This window comes from Mytilus trossulus, unplaced genomic scaffold (genome assembly GCF_036588685.1).
Source record: "Mytilus trossulus isolate FHL-02 unplaced genomic scaffold, PNRI_Mtr1.1.1.hap1 h1tg000110l__unscaffolded, whole genome shotgun sequence".
NCBI lineage: Eukaryota > Metazoa > Mollusca > Bivalvia > Mytilida > Mytilidae > Mytilus > Mytilus trossulus.
In genome coordinates, this window is record NW_026963297.1 from 650,788 (window position 1) to 669,789 (window position 19,002).

Consider the following 19,002-nt stretch of genomic DNA (forward strand, 5'->3'; position numbering starts at 1 on the left):
ACATATAAATTGTTTATACTGGTAAGTTTAAAACACCGCGTGACGATACGCGCTGCGTCAAGCTGAATACTTTCAAGTTAAGCAATTAAATTCTGTCCCAAACGACATCGGCATATTCAAGAATTGGGCAAAATTTTTTCAAGTCAAAATCTATCAAGAACGTTTTTCATTTTTCTCATTATATTTATTCTTTTGTAAGATTTAGAAACTATATATTCAATATGGTCGTTCCAGGATCCGTTTTTAGAAAAAAAGACACCTAGATGTTTGTGTTTACTTACTGTTTATAGCTCTTGGGTGTTCATATTTAACGGAGGATGAAAGGGTCTATTTATATTTTTGAAATTATCATACTTTCAGTTTTTTGGGGCATTAAAATTAACAAGCCATTTTTTTGACCAATTATAAATCTTATCTAGATCGTCATTTAGAATTTTAGCTGTTTCTGTTGGATTGTCAACCATAATATTTAATGAAGTGTCCTCTGCGAATAGCTTAATTTGAGCTTGAATGTCTTATACAATATCGTTTATAAATATCAAAAAAAGGAGAGGGCCTAGAATGGACCCTTGTGGGACGCCTGCATTTACAGGTAACCATTCGGAACTTGAAACGTTAATAACCACCCGCTGGACTCTATTTGTAAGATAATTTTCAAACCACCTTAGTAAAGAACCCTGTATGCCCGCTTGTTGAAGTTTAAATAGCAGTCCCTTATGCCAGACTCAATCAAACGCTTTTATACTTATATTACAGAATACTACCCTTATTTCTTTACCGCTATATAAAGCCTTCCCAAAATCATTCGAAATGTTCATTAATTGATTAACTGCTGAATCCCCCCGTGTAAAGCCTGACTGATTTTTCGTTAAAATATTATTGCGCATAAAGTGATTGTAAACATGTTTATATACACATCGTTCCATACACTTTGATATTACACTCAACAGGGAAATAAGTCTATAGTTTTTAACGTCATTCTGTTTACTGTTTTTATAAACTGGGGTAACATTTGCTCTTTTCCATTGATCTGGAAAAGTATACGTACTTAACGATAAGTTAAATAATTTACATAGTGGATATTTTAAAACAGAAGATGCTTCTTTTAACAATTTGGGACTTATGAGGTCTGGGCCAGAAGCTTTTGTAGGATTAACAATTTTCAATATATCTTCAACTTCAGTAACAGTAAGTTCTATATAACTAATGTCATCACTAATATTATGAAGTTCTTCAGGTAACACAGCACTTGAATCATCAATATTTGACTGGGAAGAAAAAAATTTCGATTAAATTTGCCTTTTCGATTTCATCAAATATTAAGTTGTTATTAACCATTTATGGGGGTACACTTGCGTCGTTTGTTTTTAATCCGGATATTTGTTTAACCGTTTTCCACCAGTTAGTAGTGGACGGGTTACTGTTAGTGATTTTTTAGATTAAATAGTTGTTAAAATCATCCTTCGATTTTCTTATTAAACTAGTAACTTCATTTCGTATTTTCTTAAATTTTGACCACTCCGATGGGTTATTATATTTTTTAGCCTTTCTGTGGATTCTATTTTTTTCCTTATCTTTTTTTAACATCATTTGTTAGCCATAGAGGTTCATTCTTGCGAACAGTTATTAATTTATTTGGAAAACAATTTTCAGCAGCTTCTATGATAGTTTTTGTTATTTCGGTTGTAAATTGTTCAACGTTATTTAAGTTAATTACGGAATCCCAATTTTTTTCAGATAAATGTTACGATATCTGTCATAGTCTCCTCGATCATATAGCCAAATTTTCCGCTTAAAAGTTTTTTGACGACATTTTGGAAAGTTCAAAAGACTAATTAAAGGACAGTGGTCTTATAAAGGTGGCCAGACTCCATAGTAATTTATTATGTGAGCATCATTTGTTATAAAAAGGTCTAACAATGATGACGACGATTCAGTAAAATGAGTAGGTTTATCTATCATTTGAGTAAGACTAAATTGGCTTAACAAATGTGTAATTTTTTAAGACAACATTATGCTAAAGGTAGACAAAAATAAGACGTGCTTCAAATACATGGTTCGTCATATATAGCATCCAACTACTTGCCAAATAGTTAAAAAGAAATAACCGAGCCCCTATTGCGACAAACTCAACAAAAACAATGCATACAAATATAGATGTTTCTTTCTTTCCTTTTAAATTTAGTCATTCTTTATAAATTACGGTCATCCTTAACAATTAACGGTCATCTTTTAACCAATTACGGTCAGCCTTGTTATGAATCGCTAATCCTGTTACGGTCATCTCGACTACGATTTACGGTCATCCTCGCGAATTTTTCAAATCCAAATACCCGTTTTTACACGTTCCTCGGTAGAGATTTGTGACTTCCGTGTGAATCTTTTATATATCTAAATCGTATCAAAGTATGCTGTGTAAAGAAAATGATGTATCAACACCTTAACAGACAATAAAAATACTGACCTAATTTTTCATCCGACATCTTGGGATGACCGTGAATGCAGTTACGGTCATCAGCTTTACCCCAGTGATACCTTAAGAATGTAAATTAAACTCCTTATTAAAACTTTATTGTCAAGAAACTTTCTGTTATATCTATCTAAAGTTTTCTCCCATTCAACATGTACAGTTGTACTAATTTTGTATTATACTAGAACACACCCGTGATATTGCGGGTCCGTGACTTAATTAAAGTATATAACTATGCGTAAGCCTTATTTTAGTATTGGTGTTGTCATCTGATAAAGTCATGCCGATTATAAGATAAACCGTTTTCTATGCTTTCAAACTCTTTCTGTGTGAACCCATCGACCTGGAACTTATCAATGATTGGTAATATTAATTATTTGGAAAACAAAAGGTCCTGGAATGGAGTATTTCTTATTCAACAGCATTGTCCTTTATTAGTGATAATAAAGTTGAATTCTTTGATTCGATGTTTTACGTTATGCCCACTAACAAATTGAAAAATGTACCTATACGCCTTATTAAAGTCCAGATTTTTAGTATTCGTATTGTTATTTTAAAAAGTCTTACTGATTAAAATACAACAATAGGTTAACAATTTGACAATGATTGAATTTAGTAGTGTCAACCCTGTGATTACATCCCGTGAACATAGCAAAATCCTAAATACACCGTTTTGGTGGTGCGCCTGTCAGATGCAGGTCGTACAGATAAGATAATAGGTAACAGGTGAATATACTATTGGTATCGGTATCGGATTTGACCCGGAACTTGTTAATTATTGGCAATGTTAATTATCCGGAAAACAAAATGGTCTGGAGTGGTGTAATTTTAATCTACACCATTGTCCTTTATTATCTATATATACAGTCGAATTCTTTGATTTGTCGTTTTTATCCCATGACGGCTGACAAATTGGACCTCGTTATTTTAGTTTTATAGACTAGTTATATCATACATTATTGTGCATTTTATTTATGCATCAATACATCCTTTGTTTTATATTTAGGCATCAATAAATCCCTTTTCTGATATGTTATAACAACCAGCAAAGATGATGCTTTATACAAAATTAGAAACAGAGATTATTTATTTTTTTTATTTATTTTTTTATATTTCTGAAATACATTAAAGGGGCACTAGCTGTCAAATTCATGGTCACCAATTTGACTCAAATTCTCACATTTGATTAATAACAATGTAAAACATGTATCCAATCTATCAAACGTTTAAAATAAACAGTTTACGGAGCATGGGGTAGATCATGGTAGATGATATGTAGGTTCGTTTCGTGTGTATTAAAATCCAGATGCCATCTAATTAACTATCGATTTGACCTCAGATGACCATATAAGCGATGTAAACACAAATAAAGATATGAATAGGTTAAACCAGCACGTGCAATTGGATTTTTATAGGTCTGTTTGATTTGAATTTATAGATTAAAAATATAAGTTTCTTATTGTTTTTAACCGTATAAGAATGATTTATGTGGATCGAATTAGTAATCAAATGATTTACCGTAGTTTCACTTTCATTGTTGACATTTTGTTTCTTTAAATAACCAGTTCACGTACAATGCATGCGTTGTCAGTCTCTAGCTAGGGGGTTAAATTGAGTTCACATTAATATCGGTTAGAATGATGATGACGTATTCACTTGCAAGTGAATCCGTCGAAAATTATGTATAATCGCTTATTTCAACAAAATTAAAGCAAATTGATTGCTAAAAGCAAATTATTATTTCATTATTCCAATTCAATTAATGATAAATCTAAAAAAAATCATACTTTATTTTTGTATATATATCGTAGCTAGTGCTCCTTTAAAGACACAGTAAAAAAATTAGAAGGAAAAGAAATTAAAAGGGTTGTTCTGTAAAACAGTATTATATCTCTCAAAGATATCGGATGAAGAAAATTTAGATAGAGTTATTCCTCTTTTACTGGTTCTTAGCTTAAATAAGTTAAAGGCTTTTTCATTTTTAATGCGTACTTTCAAACAGATGTATGATACTGCTATGTGTTTATAAATGTAGACGTATACATGATTATAATAATGTTATAGATATATCACTAAGCTAAAACGCTGGTTTTCAGCCATATATTTCAATTTCTGATTTATAATGAATCAGACCTCATCAATTAAGCAACTAACTATATCTGCATGGAATATACATGGTCTTGGTGACAAATACAATGATGATTTTTTTCTTAATAGTTTAAAAAGTGACATAACTATATTATAAGAAACCTGGAAAGGAGAATGTTAATAATATAATATCCCTGGCTTTAATACTTATTTTAAAATAAGAAAAAGAAGAAGACAGCAAAAAGACATAGTGGTGGGATACTAGTATACTATAAAAGAATATATTGCAAAGGGATTTCCAATATTCAAGAAGGTACTAGTTCACAAAACAGACTATGGCTTAAATTGGACAAACATTACTTTGGCCTTACAAATAATTATACTTGTGTGCTGTTTATAGTCCCCTGTAAATTCCACTCATCACGAAATGACTATACTCAGCTCGAAAAGGAAATAAGTACATATCAAACAAAGGAAAAATTGCCTTAATAGGATATTTTAACTCCTGCACTAGCAGTCATCCCGATTTTATAGAAAAGGATGACCCAGATGTATTTAATGTAATTTTTCTCCAAATATATTACCTCAAAATTATGATGTGGATCAACTTTTGAAAAGAAATAACCAAGATAATATACTAAATGCACAAGCTAACAATCTTTTAGAAATATGCTTGTCATTAAGACTACGTATACGTAACGGCAGATACATTGGTGGTTCTTTGGGATATTTTTACTTTTTTCACGCCCAATGGCCTGAGTATAGTTGATTATGCTATTGTAAGTAAGTGTCTCCTGATCTCAGTAACATACTTTAAAACTTATGTTGACCATAGGTGACCGTAAAAAATCTGAAAGACGGTTCAATCAACAACCAACGACGGAAAACTTGAGTAATTTCCGTATCTTTTGCGCTAAGGCACGGCGGACTTGAAGGCAAGCCCGACGAACATCCTGGAAAACATTTGTCTCGGGGATTACATCTCGCACTCCGATGACAAAAGTTTGGAATATGGTAAATAAAAAAAAAGTTAAAAATTCTAAAGCCACTGTAAAACATTTGAAAGACGGCAAGGTTTATTAACATCTGAAAAGGATATTGCCAACAAGCTTGGTGAAACTTTTGCGAAATCTTCTTCTTGTAACAACTACAGGGAAGACTTTAAAAAAAAAAAATTAAACTTTAAATCAAAAAATGGTGAAAATTATAATAAACTATTTTCTCTTGAAGAACTTAAAACATCTCTGTCAAAAGCCCATGATACAGCTTGTGGGCCTGATAATATTCACTACCAACTCTTAAAACGCTTGCCTGATTCCTCGCTAGAAGTTCTCTTGCAGCTCATGACTAACATCTGGGAATCTGGTGATTTACCATCAATCTGGAAGCTTGCAACCGTCGTGCCTATTCCAAAACCAAGTAAAGATCTTACGGATCCTATTAATTATCGACCAATTGCTCTTACCAGTTGTGTCTGTAAAACACTCGAACGGATGGTCAATGATCGCCTTGTTTGGTTCTTGGAATCCAATGGGCTATTAGCCAATATACAGTGTGGATTCCGACAGGGCCGCAGTACTCTTGATCATCTTGTTCGATTCGAATCATTTGTTCGTAATGGTTTTGCGAAAAATGAACATGTGGTGTCGGTCTTTTTCGACCTTGAGAAGGCCTATGATACTGCATGGAAATATGGTATTTTAAAAGATCTATTTGATATGGGGTTGAAAGGCAATATGCTCAATTTTATTTCTAATTTTCTCTCTAACAGACAATTTAATGTTAGAGTTAATACGACCATGTCTAATCTGTATGATCAAGAGATGGGTGTCCCTCAGGGCAGTATTTTATCTGTTACATTATTTAGTCTTAAAATCAACAGCCTTGTTGAAGTTTTAAAAAGTAATATTGAAGGTTCATTGTATGTTGATGATTTTTTAATATGTTACAGAGGCAAAATTATGAATAATATAGAAAGACAATTACAAATATGTCTTGGAAGAATTGAAAAATGGGCATCGGAAAATGGTTTTAAATTTTCCACGTCAAAAACGGTCGGGATGCATTTTTGTAACAAAAGGAAATTGCATCTTGATCCAGAACCCACTTTATACGGCAACCCAATTAAAATGGTTGATGAAACCAAATTTCTTGGGTTAATTTTCGATAAAAAGTTAACCTTTCTACCTCATATCAAAATGTTAAAATCGAGATGTTTAAAAGCTTTAGATATTTTAAAAGTTGTCGGCAGCACTGACTGGGGTGCTGATCGCAAAATTTTACTTAATTTATATAGATCTCTAGTTAGATCTAAACTAGATTATGGCTCTATAGTGTATGGCTCTGCAAGGAAGTCCTACATACAGATTCTCGATGCTGTGCATCACCAAGGTGTGCGTCTCTGTCTTGGCGCATTTAAAACCTCGCCAGTTGAGAGTCTGTATGTAAAGGCTGATGAGCACTCGCTCTCTGACAGACGTTTGAAGCTTGGACTTCAATATGCTGTCAAACTAAAGGCCTATCCAGATAATTCTGCCTACAGCTGTGTTTTTAATCCGATTTATGAAGATATTTTTGCAAAACATGAAAATAAAATTCCTCCGTTAAGTATACGTTTAAAACCACATTTAGCTTCTTTTGATTTAAAATCTGTTGCTCAAGTTAAAACTTGCAAATGTTCTCCATGGGAACTTCCCAAACCAAAAATGATATTTGATCTCCGTGAACACAATAAAAATAACACAAACCCTCTTTTAATTCAGCAACACAATGCTGAAATTAAAGCCGATTATTTAGAATTTTCAACTGGCTATACTGATGGATCAAAAGATGGTGACAGAGTTGCATCTGCTGCTGTCTTCAGGGACAGAGCTGCAACTCTCCGTTTGCCATCTGATTCATCCATTTTTACTGCTGAAGCAGAAGCAATAATTTTGGCTTTGAAATGTATTGCTTCTTCAGATAGATCCAAATTTATCATATGTTCGGATTCACTTTCATGCTTACAAGCTATACGAAATACTAAAATTAAAAACCCAACAATTCTCAAAATTTTATATATGTAATGAGGAATTTAAAAATTCTTCTGAAAGTAATAATATTTCTACGAGTTCCGAGTCATGTTGGAATCCTTGGAAACACAGCTGTAGACCTTGAGGCAAAGAATGCCCTGGGTGACCCTCTATCTAACTGTGATATACCATATACTGATTTTAAATCTAATATTAGAGAATATGTTTTTAATATATTGAAAAATAAATGGAGTAAAAAAGATGATAATAAATTGCAGGACATTAAACCTAATTAAGGCAAACCTTTTAATAATATTATGTGCAGAAAAGATCAGTGTGTTATTACTAGATGTCGTACTGGTCAGACTAGAATAACACACGAGTATCTTTTAAAAAATGAAGATGAACCACAATGTGTTCCTTGCAACTGCAAGTATACTATTCAACATGTTTTAATTAATTGTATTGACTTTGATGATATTCGTAAGAAGCATTTCAATGTCAATAATATGTATGATTTATTCAATAATGTTCCATTAACAAATATTGTTGCATTTTTAAAAGAAATTGGAATTTATTATAGAATATAAAAATGTTATTATATTTAAATCGTTTTTAATTGTTATCACTTTATTTTACTGTTGATTTTTATTTGTATATAATCAATTTGCTTTAGTCAAGAATTTTAGTATATTGAAGGACTTTTTGTCTTATTTTAAAAATATGCTATAAATTGTAAAAATATTCGAATTACCTCTCGCCGCGATATAGCCTTTTTGTGCTAATGCGGCGTAAAGCAACCAACAATCAATCATTCATTAAAACTTATGAAATCAACTACCTTACAGATCATGCACAAATTGAAATATTTCTTAAATGTAATATAAGCGAAAAACAGTATCTGTTTCCAGAAGACAAATGGAAACCAATGAAATCTTTTAAGTGGAACGATAACTCCAAAATTATATTAATCCAAACCCTATCATTTGATTTTTTTATAAATAAAATTATAAACTTTGAATCAAAGAAATATAGTGAAAATCAAAATGGGATAGTTCAGGCAGCTAGTGAGGTTGGTTTAATTTTATGGAACTTAACAGAACAATCTTGTACACTAAGACATGCAAAAGGTATACCAAACTTTAAAAGAAAAAAAAAAAGAAAAGAAAAAAAAAATGGTCAGATAATGAAGTATATATATATAAAAAGTCATTAAATGCAGTTGGAAAAGAATTAAAACAAAATCACTTAAACTGTTCACTGAAACATAAATATTTTTGTTTACTCAAATCTTTTAGAAAGTTAACGAAAAAAAAAAAAAGATAATATAAAAAGAAAATCTTTGATCAATTTTCAGATTCGATAAATAAAAATCCTCAAGAATACTGGAAAATACTAAAATCACTAGAAAACCAAAAATATAGATGGAGATAAAGATTTAAAAGAAATGTAAAAGGACAGTGAAAGCACAATGAAACATTTCCAAAATCAAGGAAAGTTTTCAAAAATAAATAATGATTTTCGAACCAAAATTGAGCAAAAGCTGAAAAATATTGAAAATACTATTTCTTTTAACCCCGAGACTGGCAGTCCCATTACTTGCTCTGAAATTAATATATTATAAAAAAAGCAAGCGGTCCAGATAGCGTGTTGAATTAGGTCATTAAAAGTAGTCCAGTAACTACTAAACCATATGCTAAACTATTCAATCTTATGTTAAAAACAGGATACTATCCAACTTCATGGAATTCTGCATACATAACTTTAGTACATTAATCTGGTGACAAATGTTATCTAAGCAATTACAGAAGAATTTCTTTAATCAACTGTATATCCAAATTATTTATCAGTATCTTAAATCAAAGAATGATTAAAACTATGAAAAGAAAATTAACTAATGCCTAGTTTGAATTTAGAGTTAATCATAGAACTGCAGACAGTGTATTTATCCTTAAAACTTTAATTAATAAATATATTCATAAAAAGAAAAGAAAACTTTATGTCTGTTTTGTAAATCTTAAAAAGGCTTTTGATTACCTTCGGAGAAATGGAATGCTGTTTAAATTAGCTAAAATGGGTGCAGGGAAACATTTGTTTGAAATAATAAAACAACAGTTTAATCATACCGAAGCATCTTTAAAATATAATGATACACATTCTAGATTCTTTTCCATTGACCGAGGAGTAATACAAGGGGACAGTATTAGTCCTACACTCTTTATTTTATTTATTAATGACATCGTTGAAAATTTTTGCCATAAAGGTTCAAAACCCTTGAGAATATTGAATTCTGATATAGGAAATGTGTTGGTTGCTGATGACCTTATAATTGTATCCGAAAGTTAAGAAGTCTTAAAAAAAGCTTAAATAACTTACCAAATTACTGTGAAAAATGACAGTTATGTCTACATTCCAAAAAAACCAATGACTATTTAACAAAGAACTACAAAACTGGAACCATACATTGTACTGTTCAACAATGAAAAAAATTATAACGTTTCTGAATATCAATTTCTGAACACTCTGATATACAGTTTGACAGATGTACAGTTCATATACAGTTTTACAGCTGTACAGTTTATATACAGCTTTACAAATGTACATTTGATATGCATCTTTAGAACTGTACATCAAGATTACTTGTATTAAAGTAGCTGTGTAGTCACGCGTTGTCTTTCACGATAAAAATAATGCGTTGCCTGATCAAGTTTGAAGAAAAATCAACAAAATTCGAGGTTTTCATGAACAAATGAATAGTTTCTAAGGAAAAGCATACTATAATTTGACTGTACTATCGGACACATCAAAGATTAAGTTTCAAATACATAACAATATTTTGGAATATGACCATTGAAGGTACAAAAATAGTATTTTTAATGAATCCCATAGATATGTATTGCACCTTTTGTGTTTTCTCATAACGCACTGCATATTTTCTGTATCTTATTGTACAGTATTGCTGAGAAAGTTGAATAACTTTGACCGACATATTTGTTTTTTTCGGATTTGTTCGGCGTTTTGAAAATTCAGCGATTTTTTCACATATTTTGAGGTAGAATTTACATTTGATAACATTCACGAACATGTACCAAATCGTTCACGATTAAATCGCAATGCTTGACCACCGTTCTCTCGATTAACCAACTGACTGACTGCTGTTGGTTCTGTAACCGATTTATAAACAATCGGTTTCCATTGACTTTTTAATGGGAAACCCTACATGTAGTATCGATATAATTGGTAACATATTAAATACGTCCATATGTTCTTAATATCAGGAATGTATCCATAGTGACGGCGGTGAGGGTCTACGAGGAATAAAAATTATCGGTAATCTTTATAAAAAATAGTTTTTATCTAACATACACTGTTTGTTTTTTTAAAGAACAGTTTTCTTTTGTGAATAAAACTTAATCATTAAGCATTAAGATGAATGCCAATAATGCTTCAGAATAAGTTTGTATTGCTAAAATGTATAAATTTACAATGAAATGTTGAAAACAATTTAGCGTCGTTAAGTCACAGTACATATTTAGCAGCCATAAAGGACATTTGGACTAAGTCAGGAATATGACAGTTGTTTTCCATTCGTTTGATGTGTTTTATCATTTGATTTTGCCATTTGATTAGGAACTCACCGTTTTGTTTTTTCTTCGAAGTTCTGTATTCTTGGTATTTTACTTTTAAGTATAATTTGATTAATACAGACATGTTAGTTGTTCTTGACATTACTCCATTCAATGCAAGTTTGCAGTTTTACCTTTTCTACAAGCATTTAATGTTCTGTTCATAGTTTTGAATCGATAACCCAGTTATATACCTATAAATTTTTATAGTTTTTTTATATACTGGAATATTCTTATATTTCATACACCAGTTGAAGTTCACATTGCTTTCTCTTGTTTTTACGGTTAATTGCATAATACTTATTTATTTATTTGAGTTAAAACAGGACCGCCAATTTCTAAAGTACTCGAAACACATATTGAACATGCGTTGAACAGACAGTGGGGACGTGGCAATACATGATATGTCATCAGCAAGAGCAGTTGCACAGCTATTCATAATGATAAATCTGCGTATAGATTGCATTTTGCAATTTCACATACAAAATCATTAAAAAAAGTAAATATAATAAACAAGAAAGCACAATGCCTTGTCCAGCCCGTATCAAATGCTTTCTCGCTATCCAGAAAAGCTACAGATTATGGAAAACTGTCTCGTGTAGATTAAAGGAAACTGTCAGGTAGTGTCAGGTTCCTAAAAAATCCTTGTTGTTGGCAGATCGACCTTTCTTCATTTTGAGGTTGAAAATGATGTAAGGCAACGGATAACATTTTCTCCGCCGTATATTGAATTTCTCAATTTTATTTTTTTCGTGTCCGCTGACGTTTTTACGCTTCAATGATTTGACAATATCGCGCACTTCACATTTGTTGATGATTCCACCTGGTAGGTTTTTATTGTAGTTACTTTAAAATCTCTGAATATATGCACTGTCAATAAGTATTTTCTTGAACATTGTTGAACGTATCAAACGTGTCAGTAGTGTCCGTTGTGCAAAGGTTTGAAAAAATAATCCATTAAGGCATTAACAATGTGTTCTGGGTTATTACATGTATCACCATTAGGAAAAATGTATGTATACATTTGTGATGTTGATGGTTTATATCTTTTTATTAGTTTTCAGAATAAACTGATATAACTCTCTGCTGCTTCGTTTATATCATCGTAACATTTTTTGATATGTTGGTGGTAAGCTGCGTTGCTGCATATTCCGAAATTAATATTTGGCTTTTTTGTAATGTTATACGATTCATGACTTATTCCTCTGGATCGTCAATCTGCAAGCCATCGTTTACGCATTGACCGTTCCGTATGGTTTTGTATATGGGTTAAATCTGCACGTAGGAATAACGGAATCTGCCGCCGTATGTAAAATTCTCTAAATTTTCGTGTTAACAGTATCTCCTTCTACATTGTCTGAAATAATTCAGTCGGTTAACAGTTAAGGTAGTACATTTGTACGTCTATGGTTTCTTGATAATTTCTAATACGTTCTGCATAAATGTTATGTCAAGCTTGAAATTTGCTATACGAGTTCATTATTCTGCGTGATTTTTTATCTATTAAAAGTTCCACTTTTATCGGTAAACTACTGCTAATCGAACCCTAGTCGAGAATTTCACAAGACCTCAGTTGCCTAAGTACAGTCTTATTTACTAGAAAATTATCGTTCATAGTTTTCTTATTTATAAACGTGTAATCAGAACTTGTATGCTTATTTTTACTACCTGAAATTAAAATATCATGGATTTAACAAATGTTTTACAACTCATCAGATTTATATCAGTTTGAATGAAATCTTTCTTTCGAACAAAAACTAGCATTAAGGCCGCCTGCTACAATGACTCTGCCATAATAAAAAAATGGCAAGAAATTATTAAACGTGTTGTTTCCATTTTTTTACATCACTGGGTCGATACCTCTGCTGGTGGACTATTAGTCCCCGAGGGTATCATCAACTCAGTAGTCAGTACTTCTGTACAGACATGATTTAACAAACTTTATTACAATTGTCCGTTTATTAATTTTGAAATTATTAAGAAACTAAGGTTTCAACTCCCTCAGGCAAAGTTGGCTTTTGATGAAATTGGCTATTTATTTGAGGTATTTTTGACATATAGCTCTTCAACGGTTTGGGTACTTATACATCTTCGGATTTCAAATGTTTTGGCTTGGAGCGTTCCTGATAAAGGTAAATCTAGAAAGGCGCTTCGGACACAATAAATTATTTAACGTGTTACTTCCTTTTGTTTTGTTTCCATTTTTTGTTCTTTCTAATAATAAGAAACTAAATTATCTAACATGTGCTAAACCTTTCTATTATTATCTGTACAAGTCGATGCTGCCAGTGACTTGTCAGAACTGACTTTTACTTCGCTTCTCTTGTCCTAAATATGCCTGCTATATGTGTCACTAGACATTTTGTAATCAATACTATTTTCAGTTGTTTTAGATATATATATTTGTTTCTCTTGTTAAATACTTGAACTAACAATCTCTAGTTGCAGCACTCCTTAATATTTGAAGCTAGATGAATTTAGCAGTTTATATTAGTAGATATTACCGAAATTGTTACCAAAATGAAGTTGTTTTCAGATATTCATCTTCACTCTGTACATCAGCAATTATTTCATTTGCAAAAACAAAGTAACACAATTTTATTATCTTTTGTAGACGACCAGTACGCGATATATCAGTACATGCCAATGCGCTTTACACCAAGACGTCTAGAAGATAAATACCAGCAGTTACTACGTTTATCACACAAGGAAGATAGCGTAACGATAAACACAAGCAGTTTCTTCAGTTTTCAAATGAAATATCAGAGACCAAGACTTACACTATACTTTGCTGTATCGTCGATAATTTGTCTAACAATTGTGTTTGCTTTTTTGGATTTCAAATTTACTTTGATTCCACAGATGGCGTACAATTCAGGACCTGTTGAAGAGAACGATTATGTTCAGAAATTTGAACACATATTTAACGATACAACAAGAATAACAAAGAAAATACTAGTATGGACACCATTTTTCAGAACTGTAAAACAATGGGCCAAAGGAATAAATAATGATTTGAAAAAGTGTGATTACGCTTGTACAGCAACCCATAATCGAGGAAATCTTCCTCTGAGTGACGCCATTATATTTCATGACGCTGATATAAACATTAATGATATGCCAGGCATAAGAATTCGTCGGCAGCCATGGATTCTATATACTCTTGAACCTACCGCCTTAATAAAAAAAAATTACAATTGGATGAACGGGATGTTCAATTGGACTATTTCCTACCGGAACTATTCTACTATTCTTGGCGCCTATGGAGGTTATGTGCTTAAAAACATGAATACACCAACGCCACAGCCTGTGTCTTTAAATAACAAAAACAAAACCATGTATGCATCTATAAGTAATTGTCATGATGCTGGGAGACGATTTAAATTGATAAAAGAGATTATGAAATACATTGATGTGGAATTGTTCGGTCGCTGCGGTGACCGGAAGTGTACTAATTTTCGTGGTCCATGCCATCCAAAAGAAATATTGAATTTATATAAATTTAGACTAGCTTTTGAAAACTCTCATTGTCGGCATTACGTGACAGAGAAATACTGGTCTACTTTGGCGGAGAGTGATACTATTCCAATTGTTAACTGGATTAAAGGGCAAATAAACCCAACTGTTATACCAAATTCGTATATCAATTTCTTTGAATTCAAAAACATAAGTGATTTTGTTAAATATATAGAGAAAGTTGGTACTAATGAGACTCTTTTTAATCAGTATTTTGAATGGAAGAAAATGTATGAACTTGGGAAATCTGACTCTGATTATTGCAAGTTATGTGAAAAACTGCACAAACCATACCAATCGCAGGTATATACGGACATCGGAGGGTGGTTCAAAGAAGATACATGTACTAAATACAGCGTAAGTTTTACTTAGTATTGCTTTGAATAACTGAGGAGTAAATGTCAATGAGACAGCAACCAAAACAACACAAAAAAAAGCCTTTTAGAGGTTTATTGATTTATACGCAATTCGATATATGCATGCAATTAATTAACATGCGTTTCCTTTCCCTGTTCTGGTTATTCGAGATATAATTTGGTTGAAATAAACTAGTATTTACAATTAAGGGGCGATAATTCCTTAATTTGCTGTCTTTGTTACCAAACATTGTTTAGATATTTCCCGAATTACCAGACATGGAGAAAGGAAGGACGTACCATTTCAAACTCAGGTTGAAGGTACCTTCCAAATAGGGTGGTAAGATCGGTGTTTTTTTCTGCCTTTGTTTTGAAATCATTCTAAGTTTCCTGATTCTTACACAGACTGGTATTTACAAGACAATTATAAGTTGGTAGAATAGGGATATTAGAAATGAAAAAGGTGAAAATATAAAAGGTTCTTTTCCTTGTTTTTGAGATATATATATATATCTTTTTCACTTTTTTGGTCTTTTGGAAAATGTTGTTTGTGTTGTTTTTAGACCCTTCTACAACGAAATTTGTTATACATGCACACGTATAAAAATTGCGGTTTTTATCCAACGCAATCATAGGTTTGAACGTATTTTCAATTTAGACTCATTTATATTTTTTCGTTTGGGCATACATAATATTTTCCCTCCGGTTTATATGATCCGTTCATCCTATATTGACTCTTAAAATTGAAGAGTCGATCTGAAATTGAGGGTAAATTATATGGTCTTCCAAATACCGTTTCGATCCCTAACATCACTGAAGAGACATATATTGTCGAAATCTAGATCTGGTGTATAAAAAAAAATATTGACACCTTTTGTTTGTGGCATGACATCTTGGTCACAAGTTTATCGTTTTCTGTTTAGTATCAAATTTATATTAAGATCCATTTTGTAACATCTCGTGATCAATTTTATTTGGCAATCGCCAATGGCAGTCAGCAGGGTTTAAGAACATCAGTTGTTCGACCTGTTAGTCAAATGCGTTTTGTTTAAATATACTTTTTCACTTTTTTGGTCTTTTGGAAAATGTTGTTTGTGCTGTTTTGAGACCCTTCTACAACGAAATTTGTTTTACATGCACACATATAAAAATTGCGGTTTTTATCCAACGCAATCATAGGTTTGAACGTATTTTTCAATTTAGACTCATTTATATATATTTACAGATCTAACATTGTTGGGTTGTTGTTTAGACGAGTTGTATATATATATAAACGCCATTGAAATTTGGCGGGAAATGAATCTCTCTAGATTTTTCATATTGTTATCAATGATACATTTTTTTCTTTAGAAAAATACGAAGAAAAAAAATTTGCTTTTTAACCATGAAAATATATAATTTATGTTATGAGCTTTTATTATTTTTTACAAGGTAAAAGGTGAGGCATTTTATTATTGTATTCCCCATAATGACAAATAGGTCCATAAATAGTATATGCATTAACTTTAGGGTCAGCGCTAAATATTGCATGAGTACTTAGAACACTGGTATAGGAAAAGGGGGGGGTTAAAACATTGTGGTAGCATTGGAGGTGCTTATATGTGTGATCTTTATGAGAATAGTTTTAGTTTTTGTAAAACAGTGTACATATAAAAAAGAAGATGTGGTACGATTGCCAATGAGACAACTATCCACAAAAGACCAAAATGACACAGACATTAACAACTATAGGTCACCGTACGGCCTTCAACAATGAGCAAAGCCCATACCGCATAGTCAGCTATAAAATGCCCCGATTTGACAATGTTAAACAATTCAAACGAGAAAACTAACGGCCTTATTTATTTAAAAAAAATGAAAGAAAAACCAATATGTAACACATAAACAAACGACAACCGATGAATTACAGGCTCCTGAGAACCTTTGAGAGTTTTATGTGTAGCTTTTAAGATTTAAGTATGGGTGGAATTGGACTCCGTTATTTTCTGTTAATCTTGTTTAAATGTACATATATTCATGTTTTCAAAACTTTTTGATTTTTATTTAAATGCTCTTCATCTTCGTTTTTTATTTGTCATTCCAGCTGTTATTGATCCAGGCGTCGGGTCGTACTTAATTATGAGGCTCACATTTTTGCTGATTTTAATATGTTTAGCCATTATAAAAACCATGTGTGGCTATTATATGAAACTTATGAAGCTTTTATAAAAAGTTTTATGTAGCTTTAATACGAATTTTGTGTAGCTTTAAAAAGAACTGTGTGTAGCCTGCATGTGTACCAGATTATATGTGTAGATTTTCAAGTTGGAGAGTATTGATGCGTTTATATAATGTACATAATGTTTTAACCTTGTTAAAGTGATGTGGAAGATACAAAAAAGGGATTGTAAAAAAAACACAAAACAACAGACAATGCCATATCATAAAAAAAAGATACACAAATGAAAAACGAACACACGGCAAAAAACTCCCCAAAACTCAACATTAATCACTAATAACTGAGCAACACGAATCTCCTATAAAACTGGGTGTGCATGGCACCATTGTATGTGTCTACAGTTTACTGTTAATTAATGCATGTAGCCCTTCTAAGAACATGCTATGTGTTTATATAGGTATCTACTTTGTGCATTATTCTTTTTCAGCTGATTGGAATGGCTGGAAGATGGTTAGACAGAAGAATTTTTAACATTTTCAATGAATGATCTTTAATCTATATTGGGTGGTATCAAAAGCTAGGACGTGAACCTTACACATACATAAGACCATATACTATTGGATACTTTTGAAATATTATCAACCTGAGCATGCAAGTTTATATTGTCAATTATTAAGCTAATTAACATGTTTTATTTATAAGAAAACAAAAAACTGAAAGCTTTGTTTGAGGAGGTCAAACGCATTATTAGTTTCGGGACGCAGAACATTATGGCGGGAAATTAAAAGTTGAATTACTTCGGTTAATATTAGTTTGACAGCTTATACAGTAAATACTACACCGTTAAGCTTATTCATAACTAAATGTGTTTATACGCATTGGGCTGGATGTTGTTTAAAATCCAAGGACAAAAACGTGGTCCATTGTTGAATCGACCAAGTAATGATTTCATGGCTAGGGTTAGGGTTATAGTATCCAACTTGATTCCGTGAACTAGTCAAATGTCAATTGTAACAGTACCTGTTGGACAATAAATATGAGGGTTTGTATGGGATTTACAGAAGAGTTAATAACAGGTAAAATGAACGCGAAAATGATGGATAGACACAATAGTGAAAGTCCATGAAATAATATGCCACAGAAGGACAATTATTTTTAAATGTAAAACCTGTGTGAACACAGATCAGTGTGGATAATATATTTTGGATGTTCGACCGTGTTTTCTGACATAGAGAGTTATCTGGTGTTTCCCAAGACGTTTCTATATTAAACTGTGGTGCGCAGTGACAACCAACCTCAACCAAACACTAAAAATAGCTGTGTCTGTTATCTAATATTTAGTTTAATCATAGATTTTGTTTAGATAAAAATTGTTATTGATATCAAATGTACATATTGGCCAACGTTCTATGACTGCTTCGTGTATATAATATGTAAATTTCTGTAATTAAATTTTGTGATTCCAAAATTCCATTCTAGAATTTCCTTTCGACATTTGATATAACTTCTTTTTGAATGCATTGACATTTTTAACAATGATCCTTTAAGGGAAGACAGCTAGATGAGTGGGCTCTACCACTACAGAGATTTATATAAAGAAACAGAAGATTGCAAATATTGACAAATGATTCCGATTAAATAAGTTCCACAATTTTTATTTTGGATGGCAGGAAAAACTCAAAATGGGAAGACTGATATCATATAAGGTGCATTTCTGAAAAATGTTATTTTGATATGCAAGATTGTATCCGAGAATCTGCAAGAATGTAACATTTGT

The 19,002-nt window shown here is 31.8% G+C and overlaps 1 protein-coding gene across 4 annotated transcripts; it reads left to right on the top strand.

Moving 5' to 3' along the window:
* The first annotated feature begins 895 nt into the window (after positions 1-895).
* On the top strand, positions 896-18,987 carry LOC134700040 (alpha-(1,3)-fucosyltransferase fut-5-like). Of its 4 annotated transcripts, none has more exons than XM_063561429.1 (3): positions 896-1,005; positions 13,810-15,068; positions 17,713-18,986. In XM_063561429.1, the coding sequence occupies exons 2-3, from the start codon at positions 13,836-13,838 to the stop codon at positions 17,770-17,772; spliced, it is 1,293 nt and encodes a 430-aa protein (XP_063417499.1). In that variant the 5' UTR covers positions 896-1,005; positions 13,810-13,835; the 3' UTR covers positions 17,773-18,986. The 4 variants fall into 4 exon arrangements, with proteins under 4 accessions (XP_063417499.1, XP_063417497.1, XP_063417496.1 ...); XM_063561427.1 differs by having other exon boundaries at positions 910-1,188; positions 17,713-18,985; XM_063561426.1 differs by lacking the exon at positions 896-1,005 and adding an exon at positions 12,007-12,021 and having other exon boundaries at positions 17,713-18,987.
* The last annotated feature ends 15 nt before the right edge of the window (positions 18,988-19,002 follow it).

Excerpts from the sequence above, each read along its gene's own strand:
- LOC134700040 (XM_063561426.1), top strand. Across the intron at positions 15,069-17,712 it reads ATACATGTACTAAATACAGC|CTGATTGGAATGGCTGGAAG; the intron begins GTAAGTTTTACT and ends ATTCTTTTTCAG.